The sequence below is a fragment of the Podarcis melisellensis genome, assembly GCF_964234715.1.
Source record: "Podarcis melisellensis genome assembly, chromosome: 3".
NCBI classification, from domain to species: Eukaryota; Metazoa; Chordata; class Lepidosauria; order Squamata; family Lacertidae; genus Podarcis; species Podarcis melisellensis.
This window is the reverse complement of record NC_138530.1, coordinates 46,398,800-46,424,705: the sequence shown is the minus strand read 5'-3', so window position 1 is coordinate 46,424,705 and position 25,906 is coordinate 46,398,800. Positions and strand designations below refer to the sequence as shown.

Below are 25,906 nucleotides of genomic sequence, written 5' to 3'. Positions count from 1 at the left end.
AATAAATGGGTTCTCTTCCCATTTTATATCTCTCTGTGACATGAAGATCTAGTATGTAATTTGGTAAGCTGTGCTTATTTATGGCTTTTAAGAATCTTACAGTGTTATTTGTTCAGATTGTTGAGAATCTATTCAGTCATGTTTTAGACAGATCAGGGTTGTTTCCCTACTGCGCATAGTGAAAGGCAGACATAAGAATAGTGCATGGAAGAGAAATGTCTGCCACCAGCTGGTGGTTTAAATCCTTTGCTGTCATTTTTTCTGCATTTGATCGAGACAAGCTCTTTCCTATGCCTTCTTTCCATTGCTGTCTTATTTCGGCGAAACAGCTATCAGGCAGGTTGCCTGTGGGTGTTAGGAGAACAGCAGCTGAAATTTAAATTTAGAACCTTCTGGTCCATAATTGAGTCAGCATAAGGAGCAGAAAATATGGCTACAGTAGCCAGCTCTGTTTGCAGAAGCACTTCTGCTATTCTGTCTATAACACTCCTTCATGTAAAATCAGAATGCTGTCAGGATAACAAAAAAGAAGAGGGTTGGAAAGAGGGAGGTAGACATCATTAATACTGATTGTATAAAAATAGGATAGTAGGCACCAGAATAAGCAGGGCTCTTTAGTACATTAGCTACATTATTGGGGATAAATAGCCATATGAGCTTCTTAGTAGAGATGGGGGGGAGTTGATTTTTGCAGGACTCCAGAATAGAAACTTTATACAGTGTTCCCCTCATGACCTGAAGCACGTCTTCTGAAAGTAAATGGGGGCAGTAGATGTCATCCAATGTCATGTTAGCATTTTACTCCTAAGCAAAGTTGTCAAAATTAATTTTCTGTATATCTGCTGTTCATCTGAAGGCTTGCACTCATTCTTCTTACAGTGTATAGTGAAGAAATAGCCACTGTGTAATGCCAACAATTATACCTGGCAGGTCATGGGGGTGGTGGATAGTTATCACAGGCAGCAATCAAAATATGCCATTTAGAGAATAATGGTTTCAGTATCAAGAACAGTGGAAGGTGTCCTGGCATAGCCTTGGGCTATTCAGTGCCTTGTGCCACTTTGTATGATACATGTCATGAAGGTAAGAGCAGCAGCAGCAGCACACTGCTAACTCAGTAGCCTTCTGAGTGCCAAGTGCACTGAATCAGCAAATCTGCCACTCACAAGCAATACGGAAATCTATGGCTTATGCATATGTTAGGCCGAACAGCAGATCCAGAGATAGCATGAGTGGCACAATCCAAAACAGGGTCTATAGCACAATACCCTCACATTAGTCAGCTTTCTTCCTTGAGGGACCTTTGCTCCAATTTCTGTTTCTACATTCCAATATTAAAGTCAGCTGAGGTTGGAGCAATAATAGTGTTGTGGAAATCATAACAATAATATCTGCTGCTCTTCAAAGCAGTGCAGAATGAATTATGTATATCTCTTTCCACTGGCAACAACACTTTATCTAAACTGCATGTCACATTTGGGTGAAGGAACTACCCATTTTTAACGGTGCCTTGTGGTAAAAACACAAAGCTGACAAAGCCCGAAACTACTAAGGATTGGCATTTGCAACTGAAGGCCTATCATTGGCAATGGGCTTTAGAGTTCCTGAGTAATAAATATGAGGTAAAGGTAACTGTTCAGTGAAATATAGGCAGTTTGCATTAAAGAACTGCATCAGAGTTTAGTGAAATTAGCATCCTAGCTAGAAAGTTGCTACATGTTAGTTACAGTAGTGCAGACACATACACAAGACCATGTAAGATAATTTGCAAGTTCCTTGGAAGAACCTAAAAACAATTTGTATTCATTACCTCTAAGTCTTAAGCTCATCAGGTTGGATGCAGTCTTATGTTAGTTGCATTTAGATCCCCTTAAAATCAATTAAACATGACTTACCTCCCATAGGTGTTAGTGGGAAATAAGGGCATTTTAATATTGATCCAGTCCATTAGGATTGCCACCAGTTCCCTAACATTCCCTAACATTGCTGCCAATAGCAGGTAATTAAACACCTGTTCTCAGGCTGGCATAAGATCATATAGATCCTTAATGACCCCAACACACTCCCAAACTGAGCTGTTTTCAGCCCCATCTCCAGTGAAGCACTGATGACATTGTAACCATGGGGGCAGAAAGCCCCAGCATCCATAGCTATTTCTTGCTCGTTCACAGAATACAGAAAGCACTAACCTGCCTTTGCATGATGGTACAACCTATATATTCTCTATCCACTATGATGTTAGCACAGGGAAAACATGATTTAAATGGGAAATTATATGCTTTGAGTTAAGGTTTTAAAACCAAATATAGATAAATACACCTGGTTTTCAATCTGTTTATCTTTCTGTGTTACAGGTTTTGTTTAAGCTTCTCCTGGGGAGTGCTAAATTTGGAGAAGCTGCCTTATTTTTGTCAGTGTTAGCAGTCTTCAATGTACTTTTTGTTACCTGTATTCCTATCATCCTTTACTTTACCAAAGTTGAATACTGGAGTTCTTTTGATGACATTCCTTGGGGAAGCATTTGCGGATTTTCAGTCCTATTATTGAGTAAGTGAATGCTGCGTTTCTGATAATCTTCCAATAATAGCAGTGCCTCTGACCCGTGCCAGACCAGCTGGCCAACTGGGTTGGATTGAGCCCTGCTGAATCAGGCCAAAGGTCCTTCTAGTATAGCATCCTGTGTCCCATAGTGGCCAACCATGCACCTAAGGGAAGCCCCACAGGAGGACAGGAGCCGCCTCCTGCTGTTGTTCCTCAGCAACTGATATTTTGAGGCATGCTGCTCTGATTATTGAGGTACCACATAGATATTGAGAACCTTATCCTCCATGAATGTGTCTAATCCCTTTTTAAAAACATCTAAGTTTATGGCCATCACAGCACCTTGCTTCTGTAAATTCTGTAATGTAACAATGTGCTATGTGAAATACTTCCTTTTGCCTATCTTGAATCTCCACCTTCAGTCATCTTTTTCAACACCCCAAATTCTGTAATGTAACAATGCGCTATGTGAAATACTTCCTTTTGCCTATCTTGAATCTCCACCTTCAGTCATCTTTTTCAACACCCCAAATCAAATTGCATATCTGCTGGAACTTTTCCTTTTTATACAAGAAGTTAGACATGAGGAACCTCTTTATAAGGGCAAAATCTAGAGAATTTTGATAGATTTTAATCTTTACACTTTTTACTAGCAAATGTTCACACTGGTTGAAATGAGACTGCTTAAAGTGAACATTAAACCTGCATGACTAAAGAGGATTGGTTTTACAACTGCTCTCTCAAAAATGAAATAATTTTGTTTCTTATTTCAGCATTCAATATTTTATTAAATTTTGGGATTGCTATTACATATCCTACCTTGATATCTCTTGGAATTGTACTAAGTGTACCTGTAAATGTCGGTAAGAAAGCTTTTTAAAAATTTAAATTATATGCACATGTATGTATAGCATATACTTGGTTTATACTTAAAGAACTACAGAGTTCTTATTCTTTCTATATGCAAGTATAGTATTGGTCTTTAAATTAAAAAATTAAGAATGTCAAAATAAATTGATTTCAAGCATTTATCTCTAATTTTCTATTAGCACAATAATAAGGTTTTATGCATGTCCCTTTTATTTCAGTGCCAGGTGTGAAAGTGATGGTTTGAAAAAGTAAACTGATTGATTCCTAATGATATATTAATCATTAATCATATTCAAGAAAATGGAAAAAGATAGCCATTTCAGTAGACAATATGAGCTTTGAGAATATGAATGCAAGTTTTGAGTGGGGGAATCTGTAAGGAAAAAGCCGTTTAAAATACCCATCCTAAACTACTAGTAGCTGTAAGATCAAACTCAGGGTTCATCCACACTTCAGCTTGTCCCATACCCAGAAAGAAAAACTGATTGATGTTTGCTCTGATTCAACAGTAAACAGCAGGTTTACTGGGGGAAAACAGCGGGACAAGGAGGTGACTCCTCAGTGAGATAAAAAGCAGTATCTGATAGGTACTTTTGGCTGGAGCTTAAAAGGTAAAGGTAAAGGGACCCCTGACCATTAGGTCCAGTCGCGGACGACTCTGGGGTTGCGGTGCTCATCTCACTTTACTGGCCGAGGGAGCCAGCGTTTGTCCGCAGACAGCTTCCGGGTTATGTGGCCAGCATGACAAAGCCGCTTCTGGTGAACCGGAGCAGTGCACGGAAACACCATTTACCTTCCTGCAGGAGTGGCACCTATTTATCTACTTACACTTGACGTGCTTTCGAACTGCTAGGTTGGCAGGAGCTCATGACTGTGCTATTTCTGCAATATTCTTTAGCACCTAATGACATTCAAGCTTAATTGATTGAGGTTTCTGGAAGTGTGATCATCTCTATCAGAAAACCCTTCTGTCACAAATTAGGCCCTGTCACAAATTAGCCTCCATAACCCCCGTGTGCTCCAAACAGAGAACAGGAGCACTATGCCCATAAAGCAATCCTTTCAAATGTTTTGAAACAAGGTATCTAAACCACATGCAACAGGAGATGACCAAACAGGCTTCTAGGCAACTTATTTCTTTATAGGATTTATATTTCACCCTGCATCGTGTATGAACTTGATTTGAGGAAAAATTAACTGCCGCTGCTTGTGTAGTCTAACCCAAATGCAAGAAGCAAATGAATGAGAAATGCTTTATACCGACAAGAGTACCTACAAGAATACATGCCCTTGAGTATGCATGAACTAGTTATTTGTATCCAGGCCCATGCAATATTTAATGCCACTGATAATGTTTAGTTTCATCAGTGTTGTTTGGTTGCATGTTTGGGGCCTTAAAGTTGTGAAACTGAATTGAAATGCAGGCTCTTTGCTATTAGTTATATGATATTCTGTTGAGTATGTGATACTTTGTACCCTTTAATGATATTAGTTCAATGTTTCATGCAGTTGTTGATCACTACTTGAGTGACATTGAATTCAACAGTGTCCGCGTAATTGCCATTGTCATCATTGGCCTGGGCTTCCTGCTGCTGCTTTTACCAGAGGAATGGGATGAGTGGTTGATAAAGCTCCTCACTCGCCTCAAAGTACGAAAGAAGGAAGAGATACCGGAAGGAAATGGAGACATTGTTTCAGGATTACAAAATAAAAGCAGGAGAACACGCCCATCCATGTCATCATTCTCACATTAATGTTGTTTTTTTATGGAAAGTCTTAACATTATATGCTATAATTCACAGATCTTTTCTTGCAAAGCACATATGTTCAATACAGTGTACATAGATGTACAGTTTTGATAATAATAGAGTCTGAGGCATCACGTTTCAGCATGTCCAAATTGCTTGCACTGTTTCACATCAGATACTTCACTTGAGAAAACTCATTTAAAAAGGCAAAAACGGAATTCTTTTTAAATGAATGTAACGTATAAATGAATTATATTGTGTATATTGTTTTAATGATCATGAAAAGCAGGGCATATAATTTGAACATTAAGTACTGAATGACACATCGCACACTGTGATTTACAAATATATATAATATATATATAGAGAAAAACAGATGCTATACTATGTCATAAGCTTATTTTTTAAACAGAGCTGTACTCTATAAATGTTTTCATATAAACCAAAAGAAAATCTTTTGGTGGTGGGGGTGGGGGAGAAAATGGGGGGGGGGTTGCTGTGTGAAGTTTAGTGCCCTTGGTGCCAGAGCAGAGGCCGGATAAAATGTTAAGTTTTGCACAAAAGCATGAAGGTGAAAGCAGTCAAGAGTATCAGGGCACCATTAGCCAGGGATTTTTCCGGTGAAAGCCACATTGAAGTGAATAGCAGGTGTGCAAGAACATGGCAGGCTTCTTCCTGCGTGGTGTCTTGCATGACTCCCATCCATCTCAATAGAGTTTGTGCAGGAAAAGTTCTCTGGGGTAGTGCATCCAATCTTTATAACTGTGCATGTTGACTGCAATCCATGCTTTTTCTCATGCAAGGGAAAATACAGTGCCTTCTACAGAAATCTAGTCCTTTGTCTGTGTAGAATTAGGTCACACTGCAAGTTGCTTCTGCATTGGTCTTTACAACATGAAAAGTTTGTTCTGCAGACACAGTGCTCTTGAAACTCCCAAAGAAATCAATGAGTGCCTGCTTCAAGCCACTGATTAATGGGAGTGCTGAACACTTGGGGACTTCAAGGTCTCTTGCCAGGTCAGATTTGCTTCCCACTTACATGGGTCTTGAGGTGGGACTCTCCTCCTGATCTGTATTTCTGTGAGTGTGAAAAGAATCAAGCCCTGCATGTAAGAACCTTGCTTAAAAATCAACAATAAAGCTAGCAGCCACTTACAGGGAACAGAGTTTATGATGTATACAAAAGGGGACTAAGAGGTGAATTGCCACTTGCTTTTATTACATTGCTTTGAGGGTGGGTTTTTTTTAAAGAACACACAAGATATTAACATCAAACCTAACACTTTTTACAAAACTTGTAAGCACCAAACTGTTTACTTCTACAATTTAGGTTCGCCATTAAATTTCTATCTGTGATAGACTATGTGATATGTACAAAGAAAGAGGCAAAGGTTATAGTTTACTATTTTTGAAGTTTACATTGCTACATACAAATTAAAAATGTTATTTTGAAATGTTGCCATAACCCAATGGTACATGCTGTCTCTGTGGCATTTTTACATGTCAAATGGAGGTGGTGTTCACTTCTCAAATTTTTATTGAATCAATTTCAGATTCAATTATTTGCTTGACAAAACTAATAAAACTACTGAAAGTTCATACCAAGTCAATGGCTCCTGCTTCTGTTTCCCATCTTCTGGTGAGATACAGTGTTATTTTTACTAAGAAATATTTTACTTGTGTGGAAGTGACAAAAGTAAAGAAAGGGAAAACAAGCCCAGTGCTGTGACCCTGAAAAATACTTTCTCCAGGTTGTTTCAGCTACACTGATTTTGTTTATATCAAAAAAGACTTAAGTGGGAAGAGCAGTACTTCAAGGGGGCCATGGAGATGTACAGCAACAGATCTGCATGCACAACCATAGCCCTGCCAGCTCTTGCTGTATAAGGCAGATGGTGGGGTGGGCATTTTCCTTTCCTTTCCTTTCTTTTCTTTTAAAAACTGCATCAGCTCCAGTCCAGAGTAGTAGATGGGGCCCAGGAGCTGGACTGGCTTACAACAAAATGGATCCATGGTCCAGCCCAGCTCCAGCCCCAACCCAGACCCTGTAACACCCCACTTGGGAGCCATCCCCTGGACCAATGTCTCCTCCACTATACTTGCTGAGGCTACAGTGGGGGGCTCTGTGGTGGCAGAGACTGGTGGGCAGGGCTATTCACTGAATCCTACACACACACACGCACACCAGCAGTATGGTTGGGGGTTAGAACTGCAGCCTCAATATTTTAAATACACTTGGGAATAGTTAAGGGAGTAAGGTGTACCTAATTTTTGCTAGAGTGCACCCATATTTTTCTAGTTTTCGAGACCTACCAGTGTGTCACTGACCCGAAACACTATGCATAGCCAACATTGTGCTAGTGGTAGATGCACCATGCAGATAAGAAGGACCTCCCCAAAGATCTAGATATCAAATAGTAATACAAATTTATCTACACAATTTATTATTTCCTGCCTTTGTCTTGTACATTTCTTAAATTAAAAGCTAGGTTGAAAATGTTATCCAGGACATGCAGCCCAGCCAACCATGTGAGCAATGAGTTATGTAACACCCTGTTAGTCGGCAAGATTTAGGTGACAGGAAAAAAGCCTGAATGTGGTTGTTCTATTTGTTAATATTTCAAAACCTTTTAGAAATTATTCTAAGCAAGTGCGCTATGTATACATACTGTCTAGAGATTTTACATATCTGTAATTCCCCCTCCCCTGCCCACCAAAAAATATAGTTGCCAGAATTAATCTGCACAGTTCAAATGAAAAATGTGAGCCATTTGCTTATTCAAGTGTGCATTAATTCATATGGAGTATGTGCAACTATGATCAAAGCAAGGGTGTTAATATTCTGACTCACTCAAAACAGAACAGTCCTCTGTTCAAATGTCAACAGAATAGGGCATTTATTTTGTTCTTGCATGCACTAATGAAAATTAGGTTTCTAAAACAGAACAGGAAAATGTGTGCAGTAGTTAAACTCTTTTCTACAATAATTCACCAGGCTCATGGATTATTTTACTTTATTAAAAACTCTGCTCAAGTCCTGAACACACAGTACTACTTACTCCCAAGGAACTTGAGAGCTGTAGTAGTTTGGCCCAGCAGCCCAGTTCAGGATCCAGTGCAAGAGTTATAGTATGATGCTATGGAACACCTCAGCCCTTGACTTTGGAACTGTGGGCTAGCCTGCCTACCTTCTTTGCTTATACAAGAGAATTGGTGGTTGCTACTGTGCCTGTGCTCTGGAGAAGCCTATGCACTGTGCAGTTGTGTTACACAAGGAGGGCAGAGAGGATCGAGATGGAGACAGACACAGGTGAGAGCTTCAGCTAAGAGCAGCAGGCCAGCTCCTAGCACAACCTTGTGCCATCAAATTAGTACCGGTACTTACTGGGAGAAGAGGGAAATCTGAGGGCATGAGGCTCCTAGATGTTATGCTGCATGCATAGCAAAATGCCACTTAACTGCAGTAAAACAAGGCTTTCTAAACTAAACTAGTACTAAAAGATACTGTAGTCGGTGGTACTCTGTGGTATATAGGTAGTTTCCTAAGGCAACAAGGAATTTTCAGTGAAAGCAATGGCATTAATTCAAAGACCTGCACATCTTTTCACATACTGATACTGCATTGTTAAAGCACAACAGACCTGCACTTGAAATGGCTAGTTTATTTAGCTACTTAGCCGTCTTCAGATTCTTATTACTATCTGAGAAATGTTATACAATGACTTGGATATAAGGAGCTTCCATCATCTAAAAGCCATTCTCAGCATGAAGACTGCCGCTCAGCATGCTCCCTTACCAAAATAGTTTTCAGGGCAATACAATAGGCACACAAAAAATGAGGCTGCACTCTGCTGGGAAGTTTTAATACCGAGCAGAGCAGAGCATGATAACTATTGAAAAATTAACAGAAGTTTAAAAACTTTTAATTGAAAACCCTAAAGTGCATCCAAAATTCAAATTTATGTAAATTAAAATATACATATTTTTTTTTGTTGAAAGCAGTACTTGGCAACCTTTTTAGCTGTCACATTCACAGTAAGCATAGTACAATATGAATCAGTAGACTTGCTTATGGGGTAGGCTGCCAGCCAGAAGAAGAAGTACTGAGCTAGATAGATGAAGTTGCTTTGTTATGTCAGACCTTTCATTGCCAGACAACCCCCCATGATACATAGCCTGGCTCAGGGAATATAAGTATACAGTTAGTTTGACTAGGAGCTTTCTTTCTTTAAAAATGTCATCATCCACCATTGCCAAGGAACTTCTCTTGAATTCACATGAACAAGAAGCATTAAGTTAGTGTTATATTCCAGATATATTCTGTAATGAGAGGGAACTCCCTGCTCCAGTGACAACCCTGTGGTGTAGGCTAATAGTCTTGAGGGATCTGTCCTAGTCCTTTCTCTCTGCTGCCACTGCTTGCTTATGCATCATCAAGGCCTTACCGTGGTCTCCTCAAGATCTCTGGCTTGGCAACTTCAGCCTGTTTCCCCTCCACTTTCCTAGGCACATTAACAATCAGTAGCATAGGCCTTGAGTGTGTTCAGCTCTAATTAAGCAGTTTATTCAAATGGAGTATGTATTAAAAAAGGGAGAAGGGGGAGAAATGGCAAGTGTGCAGCTCAAGATACCAGAATATTGGTCTAACTAATCCTATACTTAATCCAAACTAACATTGCCAACTTACTCTCAGTGGTCACCCCTGACACTGGCAGCTTCAGGCATGAGCTGCAGGTTGGGGAAATCAAGAGGGGCAAAGGCTGAATGGCCACAGACCCCTTTTTAAGGATTTAGGTTTTAGTGACAACTGGTAGTTTCAGGAATTAGGGGAGATGGTAGGCAGCTCCTGGGGGACAGTAAAAGAGGGTTATCAGTGGTAGAAATTACCCCCTGGGTTACACTATATTCTTGCCGGTCAGGATTTAATCAATGACTTTGTGCACTGGAAGAGGGATCTGCCGTCTTTACTAAGGTAATGGGGGAAGAACACCAAACCCAGATTCTAGCATATCTATTCTGAGATTTTTGCTCCTTGTATAAATTTAACATGGTTCCTCTGAGAATGACTACTATTCATAGGAAGATGCCTTACATCCTGACAGAGTATTATCACACATACTATCAATTCTGAGTAGCAGCCACTCTTCACGGTCTCAGGCAGAAATTGTTTCCCTCACCTGATACCTATCCCTTTAAACTGGGGATGTGGGGATTGAAGATGGGATCTTCTGTTTGCAATGCATGTGCTCTGCCAATGAATTATGGTCACTTCCCTAAATAAGGAAATGAAATAAGCCTGGGATATTTATTTAATTACCTATATAAAAGTTGAAGCTATTTTTTAATAATGCACAGGTCTCATTCTTCCTTTAGAAAGCTCAGAGGAGCTTACATGAGGTATCCCGTGGTCTCCAATCCATCAAATGAAAAGGTATATAATTTGGTAGCTTCATCATTGCTATAGGACTTAATGTAAAACATTAATTGGGCCTCTTCTGACCACTAGGAGTTATTTATCTGGGAATACATAGGACTCATTGCAACAGAGAGATGCTATTTTCATGTAAATCATGACAGGGCAACTCATTCTATAAGACAATGAGGAAAAAGAGAACAGAAGGGCATCCTCTTCCAGACAGGGGAGCTTGTCTATAGATAAGCATTTTTCTGCATTTTTTTCCAGCCACTAAGTATCAACAATGTTGCTTTAGCTTTATGCCCCACAGACGGCAAATTATCAACAAGCCTCCAATTTTCTACAAAAAATCATACAGCAAAATAAAAAGAACCTAAACAAAGCAAGTACATGTATGCCAACTAAAAAGATAATATTGTACGTGTCTGTCCTGGGAGTTCAAAAGTGGCATAGACCTGCAGTGTTTTATGGAAGGCTTTTAAGAATTATAATCATTCAATACTTTTCAAGATCAACCCTTACCTCAATGCTGTGAAAAAGCCACACAGTTCAGAAGTGCAGCTCCTTGGTTCCCATGGAAACGAGCCAGCACTTCTTATTACTCCACTAGTAGAATGTAAAGGTGTGTGGGGTTTACAATCAGTTTAGGAAACTGATAAATTAAGACACTGGTTGCTTTGGTTTCAGACTAGACCAAAAGACCATTCTGTCCAGCACCTGCCTCAAAACAGGGTCAGCAGCAGCCAAGGGTGAAAACTTGAATAAAACATCGGGGCGGGGGGAGAGATAATCACATAATGCAGCACACACACAAACACACTATTTGAATGGCAATACCCATCAACTTTGGGGGAGCCAGCCTCCCCCCAAAAATATTTTATTTGGGGGTGTTGAAGAGACTTAGCCCCTAGGAGTTGGTTCCTATGTCAGAAGCTTCCTGTCCCTCAAAAGCCATAATCCCATTCACAGTACTAGAAGAGTAGGAATCAAGCTTCACCACCAAGATACCTGCAGAGCAGATAGATCCAGTTCAGTTGCATTGGTCACCCTACAATCATTATTTAATCTGACTTGGGGAGGTGGGCAGAATCGGTCCCGAGCCCCATACTGTGATCATTTAGATCAGACTTTAGGCTTAAGGACCCATCTGCATCAGCCTTTTGCTGCTTGGGAGGAGAGAGTTCACTCACACACGAAGGGAAGATTTTTGGAACTCTCAGCCTTTAGAAATAGGCTGTGACTGAATTGAGAAAATCTACTCAGACTTGGGGAAGTAGTTGTTTTTTCATTGGTCCTTCATGGTGTACCCCGGAACTCCTCGGTTCCTGGGGTCCATGAATGCTTCTCTCAGGGATGAAATGCAAATCTCAAGCCACCAGCTGGACACTCTGCCCTCCTTAAACTGTCAGAATATGGGAAGTCTGAGCTCCTATGTTGCTAGATCAACCATAGGCGGCGCTGCGTCCAAACTGAAGCCGCCAGCGCTGCTGCTAAATCAGGAGGAATTAATAAAGTTGTTCCGTTTTGCAGCCGTTTGTGGCCTCGTCTCTGTCGCGACTCATGGAGGTGACCTGAGAACTACAAAGCAAAACCTCCTACACAATCCCTGCTCGGATGGTGGCGGCGCAACAAAGGAAGGCTGCCTGCGCCTTCGGAGCCTCCCGAATTCTCCGCTTCTGTTCCTCGTCTTTTAACAAATTCTGGCCTGCCGTGACTTCGGAAAGCGCGTATAGTTCACCACACACACCAGGAAGGAATTGTTTTTTAAAAAAATAATAATAATAAAAATGTGGAATTTCACGGGCAGCACAATTGCAAGCACGGCGGGTGCCAAAATGACGTAAGGACAGTCCTGTCCGTTTTCTACCAAAATCAGCTGCAAATGTCAATTTAATTGGTCTGCTTCCAGCCTCAAAAAAGCCCCACCTGCTAATGCAGACGCCGCTGCTTTAACGCTGAAACTTAAAAAAAATACATGGTGGCAATTTTGAAGATTTTCACTCGATTGCCGAATTATACTATTGCCATTTATTCGAAAGCACCAAAATATTAACGGCTAAATTAGGGCTTCCAAACCTGTGGGGACGCACGAAATGGAACTGCAATTCATGTCTCTTACGTCCCAGGGCTTCATCCTGAGCTCATTTGTTTTCCCGCCCGCAGAGCAGCACTGAAGGGGGCCGGGCAGTAGCCTAGCAACAAAGCCGCCAAGCAAGCTGCGTAAGTGCGCACGCGCAGCCAATAACGCAGCAGGCGGAGAGAGACATCCTCTCTTCTCCGCCTCCGCGTTGTCATAATAAGCTCAGGCGCTCCATGTTAGCTGCGCATGCGCTTCCGGTGTATCACCTGGATGCACATCCGGGCATTTCAAGCTCAGCCGGAAGTGCGGCGGGTAAGTGAAGGCGACGAGTGTAGAATCCTCACCTTGTCTGGAGGTCGGGAGCCGGCTTCCCGCAGAGGAGTCGGGCGGGGAGACCCTTCTGAGCTCGAGAAGGCGGGGAGACCCCTCTCAACCCTTTTGCGGGCGGAGAGGAGGAGGTGAGAGCGGGCGCTCGCCCTGCCCTCCGCCTCCCAAGACTGCAGCAGCCGAGCGTGGAGGGCGAGCAGAGCCTCCTCCGCGCGCTTCCCCTGCCTTGTGCCCACTTGGCATTGCTCTCCAGGCGCGGCGAGGGCGCGGGACTCGGTCACGCGGCGCCTTCCGTGCAGGCGGCTCCGAGGGGCCCCTGGAGGGAAACGGCGGGAGAGACCGCGCTCACTCCTTTCGGCGGTGCACGGCAGAAACTGGACTTTGGGGATAGGTGCCCTGGGGAGCCCCGTTCTTTAGCCCCGAGTTCAGCAGCTCAGGTTGGTCGCGTGCAATGTGGCAACTGCCCAGCAATACAATGTTTTGGGGGCTTCTTAAAACTCTTCACCTGACAACCTGGGATTATTTTATGTGCCCAATGCAGGTGGCAAACTGTAAGGTTTCTAGTGTTCAGTACAGTTTTGTACGCTGTTTGTACGATGAACCAGTCTTACATGGTGTTAGTGTTTTTGAAATACTAAGTAACACTGCACTGTAGACATTGTTGTCTGCTTTTAAGAAAATCGTTTATCAAATGGTGCCTCCTTAAACATAAGGTGTGGCAGCTTGTTTTACTTACAGTTAAACTCTCTGGGCTTTAGACTCTGCTGTGAACCAAACAATGCCAACCCTGGAATCTCAGTATATTTATGTATACTGGCCCACACAATTGCACCCCCTCCAAAGGTTCCCAAAACATAAGAAGCGCCTGCTGGATCAGATAGATGGCCCATCTAGTCCCGTGTCTTGATCTCTCATTGGCCAACCAGATGCCCATTGGAAGCCCAAAAGCAGGACACGAGTCAAACAGTGCTTTACATGCTAGAAAAAAAGCCAACTCTAACCCTAGCGAGCTCCACTCCTGTGACTAGAAGAGGTGGTGGCAGGTAAGGGCTGCCAGCAGTTGCACCAATCTCCTTATATAAGGGGCAATATATGCAAAGTATGGTAAAAACAAAGCTCAATAAAGCAAGGTGTGCCGGAATCACCTGAATCTTGGTCAAGAATTGCTCTCTTAAAATGTGAAGGCTGTTACTGCTTTTACGAATTCAATTTTTAAGAGATTTCAGCTCTTCAAACTCTTTCTGGGTTCTTCTATCTCCACTGACCACCAGACCACATTGACTGGACAAGGCTGTGACAGTCCTTTCGGGCAATTACTGTCAGGATCATCTGCTATATGCTATAGGGCGGGGCAGCTAATTTATGACCCTTTTGATATTGTTGGATTACTGCTCCTATCAGCCCCCACCATGGTCAAGGATGATGGGAGTTGGTAGTCCAACAACCCCTGGGGGGCTGCTGGTTAATCACCCCTATTTTAGCCGTTCACAGTTCTACTTCAGATAACTGACAGGTCTAACTAAACCACATAGGCCTTTAACTGCTTTCTTATAACTGTAACAATGTTGACAGGCTGCACACAAAGTAACAGGCTTCACAGCTATGATTATCTTTTCATTTCAGTATTGCTCCCTTATAAATACAGTGCCTTTCAAAACACTTAAAAACATTTTACATTCAACATTAGACTCAAGTAACAACAGTTTAGGTGCAATAAAGTGTAGGATTGGTTGGTGACTTGTTAAGTTATAGAACACCAAAGTAGTTCACGAATAACAGTGATCTTTTGTTTCTTGTGACAGAAATGACAGCTCCATCAATGAAGGAAAGGAAGGCTTGCTGGGGAGCTCGGGATGAGTACTGGAAGTGCTTAGATGATAATATGGAAGAGGCATCGAAGTGTGAGAAACTTAGGTGCTCTTTTGAAAATGTGTGTCCACAACAGTGGGTAAGCAGCACAAATCCCCCCCTCCCCAAATATTCCAGCATCTCCTGTTAGGACTGAGAAAGACTTCCTGTCTGAAACCCTGAAGAGCTGCTTCCAGTCACTGTAGACAACATTAGGCTATGTCTGACTCTTGTTAAGGTGGCTTCCTAGAGTTCTAGTATGTACTTGTCTTAACCAGCAATGAGATAAACCCTATAAACTTGCATAGCACTGATGGGGGTGTAAATTGTAGTGTTCTGTATCAAATACCTCAAGGGTTGTGTGAGCATCTCCGAGATATTTGCCTGACCAATTAGGTAGGGTTGATTGTGGCACCCCACATTTCACTGTAAGAAGACATTAGAACTGTTTGGTAATAGAACTAGGGGAGAATTCTCTCTTAAGGGAGTTGAGGACCCTGAAATGTTCAGAGTAGATCAGCATGGTTACATGCTGAAATGCTGCAATGATAATCAAAAGAGGTTCTTCCTGTTTTCATTACACTAGAATTTTACCGTGTCAGTCTCATTTCCTAACAGCGATCTTGTTCCAAACAGGTTAAATATTTTGATAGAAGAAGAGATTATCTAAAATATAAAGCAAAGTTGGAAGCAGGAGAATTTCAGCCTTCAGAGACAACTGAGAAGTCATAGCTACTCATCAGCTTTTATAAATACAGCCACGACAAAGGAGCTTGCAGAAGAAGAGCACTTGAATGATACTTTAAAAGTATCAGTAAAGGACAGTGATGGCCTATAAATAATTTCAAAAGCTATACTTGTTTATCTGGCATCGGCGTGAAGGCTCCTAGTCTGTATGTACTTTGAAGTGCATGGTGAAGAGAAGAGGCTCCCAACCGCACCTCACTGAAGTTGCTACTACCAATAAAGGGCGAATTGGTGCACTGTATCTACTCAAATGTTACATTGTGAGTTCATTACCAGTTTCTTCTTTCAAGCAGTTTCCTTTGTATTAATAGAACGCTCACATCCATTTTGATAGTCGATCTTTACAAGTGAATAAATAAAATTAGCCAAATGCTAGTTATTGTGCAGTCATGCCAGTGTACACATTGAGTCTGTTTGCATATTCATTTGATAAAATTGGAGCATTGCCCCAGCAGCTCTGTGTATGGTTGAAGGGAACCCAAAAACTTGAGTTGCCACCCTGCTACAAAATGGTCATTTGGAACTCACCTAAGAAGAATATAAAGAGATTTTTTCAGCAACATAATCTACACCAAGAAACTTGTGTACTGAAAGAATATTTATCATCAATGAATATTTCAATACAGTCATGGTTTAAGGCATTTGAGTTATTTTAAAAAATGAAGGCATGCAAAATACAAAACTTATTCTTTTGTGCGGTATCTCTACTCCATGAGTTTCTTAGCACCATCAGAGCAACAGTTTTGACAAGATTCATGTATTTATCTTCATTCTTTTTCCTTGACAATCTGTTGCCTAATATATTCCCAAATGAGCAGAGCTCCACTTACATGGACATTAAGTGACCGGATAACTCCTTGCTGAGGAATTTCTACACAGGTGTCCAGTTGCTGAATTAGATTTGCAGGGATTCCCTCATGCTCATTTCTGACAAGAAAAGCACACAAACATGTATCACAGTTAGCAGAGAGGGTGCAGTTCAGTCCCAGAGCATCTACTCAGCATGCAAAAAGACCTAGGTTTAATCAAAGGAATATCCAAATAAAATGATACTGGGTAACAAGACCCTGCCTGAGGAGCCACTTCTGCTACTGGGCCAGATAATGTTAATCAAATATTTAGTAGAGAAGACAGCACTGTGATACAGTGATAACATTTCCTCAGTCCCCTTTCATAACTAATATTGCTTTTAAGACAGATCAAGTGCAGTTAATATGACTCCTGCTTCACTCCCTAAAAAATATTGCTCAGTGCTATTATATGGTGTAATTAGCTGATGTGTCACTGTTTTACATTCATTTCAAGCACATGAAAATAAGCCTACAGCCCTCTTGAATGGGGAGGACAAAAATATCTGGAATGAGTGAGTTCTACACCAGGGGACCATCAGAATTAAAACGACAATGATGGACAGCTGGGTGGTTGAGGCCTTCATATATTTCTATTCTAGTCCTATTCAGCCACTACAATAAATGGGAACAACAATTACAGCTGATCTTTTCATTTTCCTCAAACTCTACAATTCTCAGCTTTCACTACCAAAAAATTATTTAGAATTATGTTATATTTAAAAAGTTTCGGTTTTCTTATTTACCCCAGCAGCAAGAGCGATTTCTCTGGGAAACAATATTCTGTCAGATCACAACTTTTAGCTGTTTGCTCTACACCTATTATAGTGTAGCCTTCCATTTTCTTCTGCTCCAAATAATCAGCAAGCTGGAACGGCTTTACCTGCACATTTATTTATTTTGAAAAACGTGAGATTAGTTTAGAAATGTTTGAATGCAAACCTCTATTAATATACAGTACAAATAGCTGTATCAGTCAAAATATGTCAGATTTTGATCAGCTGAAAGGCTAACATGTGGACCGATACAGTATCCTTATAAGATTCATAAAGCCACACAGCTAGGTTCAATCAATCAAAACAAAAAAAGCAGGGATCAGGTTGGGAATCTAGTGCAGCAACTCATTTCCAACTGATAGCCAGATGCCTCCATAAATGCCACAAACAAGCTATGAAGACAATAGCCCTCACTCCCATGGTTTGCCCCCCACTCCGGCAATGCTAGGAACACACATGCTTAACGTTCCCATTGAAATCCAAGAAATGTCAAAGTGCTTAACTGTAGTAAAACAGCCAGAAGCTTAACCCAGTCAATCACAGGAAAGAGTTGTAAAGGTAGCAGACTAATACATAACACTTCAACACTAGCATAAAAAATTTTAATCCCATACAATGTTAGGCAAGCCCATTCATGAAAAACTGAGGCAAGTTAAGTTACATTTAAGTAGTCTACAAGTTTACTCACCTCAATAAGGGAAAGCCATTGTTCAGCAGAAACACTGAGGTACTGAAATTGTTTGTCATTTATATAATGAAGGCTGCCAACAATGAGAGCCGACACCCCAAATATTTCACATGTACGGCACAAGCCTACAAAGAAGCAGAACACTTTCATTCCATATGAGTCATATTTCATTAATTGAATGGGGCACTTAGATGCTGAAGAAGGGCATTCATGGTGGGTCTATCAGGCTATACAAAAATACAATAGCATGACTCACTCTTCCCTTAAAGATCTTAAACTAAGCATCCTCATCAGCCTATAACATGGCCCTGCAAACAACTAATTACTACAAGTGGCTAAAGTACACTAATTTATGGTAATGTCAGGGGGAAAAGTGAAAGGCACTTCTCTTTTGTGCTGTAGTTTGATGATTAAATGCAATTTCCATTGGAAATCCTTTATATATAGAGGTTGAATATATAAAGTTTGCTTTTAAAAAAATGTAAGTCACATAACATACTTTCAAGTACTAGTAGTTTCAAGTGGGTAAGATCTTACCTCCTAAATTGGTAGGTTTATCAATGAGTGAAGCCACTACAATCAGTTTATTGTTTGCTTTTCCAAGTTTAGTAGCCCGATCTTGAAATACAAGCTCCAGATCAGGAGTACTGTCCTTCCAAGGAATTATCTTTTTTTGAACATCTGTCCATTGTCTTTGGCTGCTTGATTCAGCTGAACTCAAACCTAAGATTGAATATTTAGTTACCTGAATGCAACAAACTCTGCTGAGAATCCTAGCATATTAGATATTAAATACTGAGGGCAGACAATATTCTTCATAACCATTTAACATTTTGTGTTGTTAAAATACTGCACAATTAATTTTAAAAGAAGTATATAAAATATACGTGACTATTTAAGCCAGCACTAGTTATTTACCCAAATCTTGCTGAGACCAGTCACACTGCTTCAGATCAAGAAGTGAAGTTCGAGAATGAGAGAATGGAAATTTTGAGCTCAGTGGGATGTCTGTGAATGCTTTAAATTTAGATAGAGAAATCAATTCCTCTTCTGCAATTTCTGAAAGTTGCGGCAAGGTGTAAAATATTGTCTGAAAAATAATATTTGGAAAATTGAACTAGCACTGAAAATGCCGAAATATATTAGCCATGAACCAGTCAAAGTGAAGCATTAGTGCCCTATTATAATAAGAGAAACAAAATGATGGTTCGGTCTGTCCCACTCATATTTCAGTGTACAGTCGTACCTTGGATCTCGAATGCCTTGGCTCCCGAACAAATCAGCTCCCAAACGATCGAAACCCGGAAGTGATTGTTCCGGTTTGTGAATGTTCTTTCAGAAGCCGAACATCCGCCGGGGCTTCCGCGGCTTCTGATTGGCTGCAGGAGTTTCCTGCAGCCAATCAGAAGCAGCGCTTTGGTTTTCCAACGTTTTGGAAGTTGAACAGACTTCCGGAATGGATTCCGTTCAACTTCCAAGGTATGACTGGGCTTAAATCTCATTGACTCTAATGGAAGGCAAGCATATTTAGAGTACAACCCCACCTGCAATGACAGTAGGGAGATAAAATGGACATCATATGGGTATATTAAGAACATCTGCCGTATCCAAAACCTTCCCACTCCCCTGACATTGGAGGGAAAATACCAAGAGTTGGTGTACTTTGTGTCTTGCCCCCCTGGTTAGGAGGACTCTGGATTTGGCGGTTCTTTCACCATAAATACTCCACCCTAATTGAACTGCTCTGCCCACCTTCTCTAACTGCATAATGGCAATCCATAAAATAAGACATGTTCCAAGTAAGTAGTCATTTCCCAAAGCACAGGCTTCTATATGAGGTTCAGGGTTGCGTACATCCTGAGGTTGCAAAGAAACGTTAAATTCAGACCCTGGACTTTCATTTTCTTATTTAATGTCTGTTTCTAGCTTTTATGAATGTGTACAATATTGGATAAAATTTCAAGAAACAGAAGGGGTTTAGTGAATTTCTAAATATCTGGGGTGCGTGATTTAAGGGTCCTGTAGCAAAAGCTGAATAAGGAAGCAATCATGTATTATCTGGAAGTAAGTCCAGTTGAGAACAATGGGGCTTATGCCTGTGAAGACATGCACAGGACTGAACTGTACATTAGGCAAAGTAAGCACACATATAAAAACAATATGGTGCAGAATTAGGATGACTTTGGCAGTGAGACTGATGTTTTCAACACACACACAAAAATGCCTTTGCTTAATGACCCAAGGTCATCCAGTTAGTTTCTTGAATGAGTGGAAATTTGAAGCCATGTCTCCTTGATCACACTAGCAGTGTCATCAATTAGACAGATCTAAAAAAACAAAATAAACAAAGCAGTGAATATTTATGTACTTACCTCAACACAGTAATCCTTAAGTGGATGAAAGTTTTCAAAGAAAAAGTGTTTTTGGATGCGCTGCCAATTCTTTTTAGCATTCCTGCATTGTAAGCATAATAGTATGATGTATGACAAGAAAATGTCTCAATAAGCCTCTTTTTAGAACGTTACCAAAAGGCAATCCTAACCATGTATATTCAGAAGTAAGTCCTAGTTAATTCAATGGGGCTTACTCCCAGATAAGTCGGGTAAGGACTGCAGCATAATTCTTCTTTTCTATTACGATTTGGTCACTTTCCAACTAGTAAGCACAAGGGTAATTATGAGGTATTACACAACATCGCCTCGATCAAGGGAATTTCTTTGTGGTGCAGAAGCACTAAAAGAGCTCCACGTGGTTTCAATAGAGGGACCTGATCTCCACATGGTTTCGTTTCACACTAAGCTGAGGTCTCTCCACTGAATAAATCACATTTGAGCATACACATATCTGTGAGTTAGATTCTATGGCTGCGACTCATTGATTCATTGATAAAACTCATTGTTTTAAGCCATATGCATCACAATTCTTCTAGCCCTTTTCTGTGCTGAAACACTTGGGGCAAATTACATATTGCAGCTGCTTTTTATGGAATTTAAACAGTAGTTCCATGATTTGGCAGTGGAAGCTGCTGCAGAACAAACAGCTGGGAAAACTCATTTGTGGGTCTGTGAATCACAACAAATATATATATATATATATATATATATATATATATATATATATATATATGCTTTCGTAGATTTTCGTAGATTTTCGTAGATGGAACATCACCACAAGAGAATAATCATGGAAGCCATCGAGATAGAGAAACACCCTCACAACATGAACAAGCGTGACGACACATCCCGCTTGCCAGACATCTGGAAATTAGCCCTCCCCACAAAAACTGACACCAGATCCAGAGGCACACAGAACGCTATCACCAATCAACCACACCAGACCCAAACCCAGACCCTCTCCACAGATAAATTACAGACACCATCCAGTAGCCAAACCATGGTGGCACCTCCGGATGCTGCACCCCCCTGCAATCCCTACACAGATCTGGCTGACACAGGCCACAAAACCACAGCTCGCCCCTATACACGAAGCCAAGCCAGAGCACAACTAAGTGCAGTACAGCCATCTTCTCAGAAAAACTCTTCACAAAGTTCAAGAGGTCAAGACACAAAGACTTTAGCAACTAATCCACACCTAATGACCCACCTAAGTGGTACTCAGGATATCACTCAAGAAATCACTCAAGATATCCCTCAAGTAATTAAGGAACAAAAGAAGAAAAGGCACACTAGCCTGGGAACTTCCTCTCTGCCCAGAACATTGGAGGCTATACACCACACCCCCTCAACAGTATTTATAGGAACTCAAACACTGAGATCCTGCTCTGTTCCAGTAACAAGAAGCCGAAAGCACCAGCCTGAAGATGACGAGTGAGACCTCGTCGAAACGTCGCCTAGACACCCCAACTTTTACACGGGAAGACACCCGAGGACACCAAAACCTGCATATATATATATATATATATATATATATATATATATATATATATAATAGTTATCAAATTTAGATCTTTAACTTGTCCCATTTCAGAGGCTCTGGCCAGGTTATAATAATATAATATAATATAATAATAATAATGAAATATATTCAAAGGATTAAACCTTCTTCCCCAGACCGGGCATAGTTCAAATTTGTAATTCTAAACATAATCACCTCAAGAGTAAGATCCACTGAACTCTATGGGGCTTTCTGCTGAGTAAAAATGCTTAAGATTTCATTATGATTTGTGTTTATATACAATGCTCTATACAAGAGCAATCCTACTTTATACAGCTACACTGTTATTACCTGCCTTATTTGGTTCACCACTCAACATTCTTCCAGACATTAAGATCAATTTAACCTCACAGTCTCCCAAAGAATAAACAAATTGCCACACTATGGGTCTCTCCCCTTTACTCCAAAAGCCACCAGTATCTTCTATCTAATCCATCAATAATAATAAGGAAGTGATTGACCTATATTCAAATAAGTGGAGTGCAAGTCAGTTTATTAAAATTCAAGAGACAAGCAGTCTAGTTTTGTTTCATAGGCCAGGTATGCTTCTGATGAAAAAAAAATCCCCAGACTTTTTTCATAATTTCACTTTATCTGTTATTGCTGGATTTGGTTTATTTTAAAATGTTCTACCTTGTTCAGATGAGACAACACAACTATGGGTATAACAAAGTGCTCCTTGAGAAAATTAGATTCATCCGTAAGTGGTCTAGAAAGTGTTTTCATTTTGGAGCATCACTAGTTTCATAGCAGTATTTTAAAAGAATTATGTGCTACTAACCCTGTTCCATGCATGCTTTCTGCTTGATTGAGACTACATTCAATAACTGGAGCTAAAGCTTCAAAATCTTCCACACACAATGCTTTGCACATTCCCCAAATTTTCTTAAGGGCAATTAAAGCATAAAGTCGAACACTGAAATTGTGATGGAAACACCACTGTAGAACAACGACGAGGGCTTTCTTTAAGGCTGGTGTCTAGAGGGAGAAAGGCATTCCTTTAGTAGTTCATACATTTCTTGTAAGAAGCAATACAACTATATGTAAGAAGTCGTATAACTATAACTCATCTAATTCCGAATGTGAAACATTTTAAATTGACACGGCAATGAGCTGGAAGTTCAACTGAAGTTTTATCAAGAAATCCTACGTCCAAACATAAGATTTACTCTAGCTTTTAGTCCATATAGAATTATATTTCTATGCATAGCCTTCAACTCTTAGCTAACTTGCAGCATTATAAACCAACATATATCTGCAAATGTATATTAATTTTAATAATTAATAATAAATTGTCTTCCATCATTCAATAACATATTTTCAAAGTGGCCAACAAATTAAAAACAGAACAAAACGCCAAAACATTGCAAAGTAAAAACTATTAACATTTCTTAATATTGCTAAATAACAACAACAACAACATTTTATTTATACCCCACACATCTGGCTGGGTTTCCCCAGCCACTCTGGATGGCTTCCAACAAAATATTAAAAATATAATAGAACATCAGACATTAAAAACTTCCCTAAACAGGGCTGCCTTCAGATGTCTTCTAAAAGTCAGATAGTTGTTTATTTCCTTGACATTTGATGGGAGGGCGTTCCACAGGGCGGGCCCCACTACCGAGAAGGCCCTGTGCCTGGTTCCCTGTAACTTCACTTCTCACAATGAGGGAACGACCAGAAGGCCCTCGGAGCTGGACCTCACTTGACAGACCAAAACATTCTAAAGCAGGCACCTGCAAACTCGTCCCACCAGATGTTTTGGGACTACAATTCCCGCCATCCCTGACCACTGGTCCTGTTAGCTAGGGATGATGGGAGTTGTAGTCTCAAAACATCTGGAGGGCCGAGTTTGGGGATGCTTTAAAGTGAACATCAGTGTTGTGATGTTACAACGTAGTTATTAAAAAGGCTGGGGGGGGGGGAGCTGTTTTCACATGCAGCCTAAAACTCCTAAGTACAGATGCTACGTGCACAGACCTGGGGAGGACATTCTAGAGCCAGTGCATCACTGCTGAGAAGACCCGATTCTCAGTCACCATTCACTAACTTCTGTAGGTGGAGGTATCTAAAAAAGGGCCTCTCCAGATGACCTTAATGAACAAGCAGGCTTGAATGGGAGCAAGTGGTCTTCAAAATACTGATCTTTACAGGTTGGAACCACTTATTTAAACCTAGAAATGCATGGGGAACCAGTGAAACCTTTAAACATGCAAGATATGGTCCAAATGACCTGTGATAGTCAGCAAGTGAAGGCATTGGGGGGGGCATTCTACCAGGAGGGGTAAGATGAGTAAGGTGTGGGGAAAATGGATACAGAAAGGTTTTTCTCCCTTTCTCAAAGTACCTGAACCCAGGTCATCTAATTAAGTTGAATGGACAAAATTAAATTGACCTGAACCCAGGTCATCTAATTAAGTTGAATGGACAAAATGAAGTACTACTTCACAGCATATAGCTGAACTATGGGATTTGCTGTGATGGTCACCAATATAGATGGCTTTAAAAGGGGATTAGACAAATTCATGGAGGACAGAGCTATCAGCAGCTACTAGTCATGATAGCCATATTCTACCTCCAGAATCAGGGGCAGCACATCTCTGAATACCAGCTGCTAGGGCAGGCATAGGCAAACCCGGCCCTCCAGATGTTTTCAGACTACAATTCCCATCATCCCTGACCACTGATCCTGTTAGCTGGGGATGATGGGAGTTGTAGTCCCAAAACATCTGGAGGGCTGAGTTTGCCTATGCCAGGCTAAGGGATTAACAGCAGGAGAGACAGCTACTGTACTCATACCCTGCTAGTTGGCTTGTAATTGCTATCCAGTGGTTTGCCACTGGTTTGGAGTAGATAGGCCTTGGTCTTTAAAGTTTCTGAGTGGTCTTGAAAGGCAGCCCCATAAAGCACATTGCAGTAACCTCAAGAAGATATAGTTAGCAGATTATTATTATTTGTTCCCTACAGCCCATTTCTTAGTTGCAACCCAAAAAAATGTACCTTCTCAGATATATTTTGGAGAATTACGTCAAAATGTGACATCACTGCTAAAAATGTGCAAATGCTAGTTTTAAGCTGGTCTTCACCCTGAAAAATAAGCCATTTGTTAGTATCAAGGTTTCCCAATGCATGTAGTTCCTTATAGTTTAATTACAGCTTATCAACCAATTTTGAACCCAGAAACAGTCATTCATGCCTCCATAATACAGGGGCTTAACTGTTTTAACACAATTATTACATATATTCAATGGTAAATGTTACCCCTGTCCCTGGAATCCATTTAAGAAAAACAAAATTAATACTTGAAAAGTACTTAAGGACTCAATAAAAACATATATGATTTATTCACAATTGAACAACCAAATACCTTACTACTCACATAGTTAAAACAATCCCAGAACTTTTGAAGAAAATGAGGAAACTTATGTAGAATCAATATGATATTCCATTCTATTAAGTACTTTACTGATGCTTGATTATTACTATGTCCAGTTTGTAGAATCCTGTCAATAGTTCTTGTTAAAATATCCTAGATAAAATAACAGATATGAAATCAATTATACTTTGTAAACCTACATCAACCACACACAAACACACTACTCTTTCCTTCCTAGGGTTTTAAAAGGGTTTTCTTTCAAAACAGACAACAAACTAACAAAAATAAAAAGCAGTAAAAGAGCAAATGAATCATTTCAATTTAGCCAGTCAATTAAAAAACTAATAGTACAGCCACAAAAGCAGCCTACCTTCTTAATTCTAAGCAATTCTTCTTAGGGAAATGATATGCTGGAAGGAAGTCTTACATACTTGTGGTACTATGCACCCCATTTTATAAATAGAAAAGCTGTTTTATTAATTAACTTTCCCTTCATAAGTAATAGAATAAGTAATAAAAACAAATGCTATGAAAAACAGTACCTCATGAAGTTTTGGAAACAGAACTAGCAATGTCTGCCACAGTCGATTTTTAATTCTGTGTTGTAAGGAGTTCACATAATAGCGGTTTTTTGATTTGGTCATGAGTTCACCCTGCAGAGAATATAAATTTGCTCAAGCTGAA

General features: G+C 40.4%; 3 protein-coding genes across 8 annotated transcripts in view; 2 read left to right on the top strand and 1 right to left on the bottom strand.

Annotated features, from left to right (window-relative positions):
- SLC35F3 (solute carrier family 35 member F3) overlaps positions 1–6,764 on the top strand; it is a 93,965-nt gene extending 87,201 nt beyond the window's left edge. For all 5 annotated transcript variants that reach the window (XM_081906888.1, XM_081906887.1, XM_081906886.1 and 2 more), the window contains 3 exons: positions 2,355–2,547; positions 3,315–3,404; positions 4,921–6,764. In XM_081906888.1, the coding sequence (XP_081763014.1) occupies positions 2,355–2,547; positions 3,315–3,404; positions 4,921–5,165 (528 nt within the window). In that variant the 3' untranslated portion in view covers positions 5,166–6,764. The remainder of the gene's footprint in view (positions 1–2,354; positions 2,548–3,314; positions 3,405–4,920) is intronic.
- Positions 6,765–12,825: 6,061 nt separating this feature from the next.
- Positions 12,826–15,967, top strand: COA6 (cytochrome c oxidase assembly factor 6). Of its 2 annotated transcripts, none has more exons than XM_081906983.1 (3): positions 12,826–12,967; positions 14,785–14,930; positions 15,467–15,967. In XM_081906983.1, exons 1-3 carry the CDS (start codon positions 12,889–12,891, stop codon positions 15,560–15,562), a joined length of 321 nt encoding a protein of 106 aa, XP_081763109.1. In that variant the 5' UTR covers positions 12,826–12,888; the 3' UTR covers positions 15,563–15,967. The 2 variants fall into 2 exon arrangements, with proteins under 2 accessions (XP_081763109.1, XP_081763110.1); XM_081906984.1 differs by lacking the exon at positions 12,826–12,967 and adding an exon at positions 13,150–13,419.
- A 190-nt stretch (positions 15,968–16,157) lies between these two features.
- TARBP1 (tRNA guanosine 2 -O-methyltransferase TARBP1) overlaps positions 16,158–25,906 on the bottom strand; it is a 31,195-nt gene continuing 21,446 nt past the window's right edge. Inside the window, exons 21-30 of the mRNA XM_081906768.1 lie at positions 25,765–25,875; positions 25,226–25,375; positions 24,847–24,933; positions 22,625–22,821; positions 20,262–20,343; positions 18,808–18,979; positions 18,427–18,612; positions 17,890–18,014; positions 17,172–17,308; positions 16,158–16,504 (exon numbers count right to left, since the gene is read on the bottom strand). Of these exons, the coding sequence (XP_081762894.1) occupies positions 16,345–16,504; positions 17,172–17,308; positions 17,890–18,014; positions 18,427–18,612; positions 18,808–18,979; positions 20,262–20,343; positions 22,625–22,821; positions 24,847–24,933; positions 25,226–25,375; positions 25,765–25,875 (1,407 nt within the window). The 3' untranslated portion in view covers positions 16,158–16,344. The remainder of the gene's footprint in view (positions 16,505–17,171; positions 17,309–17,889; positions 18,015–18,426; positions 18,613–18,807; positions 18,980–20,261; positions 20,344–22,624; positions 22,822–24,846; positions 24,934–25,225; positions 25,376–25,764; positions 25,876–25,906) is intronic.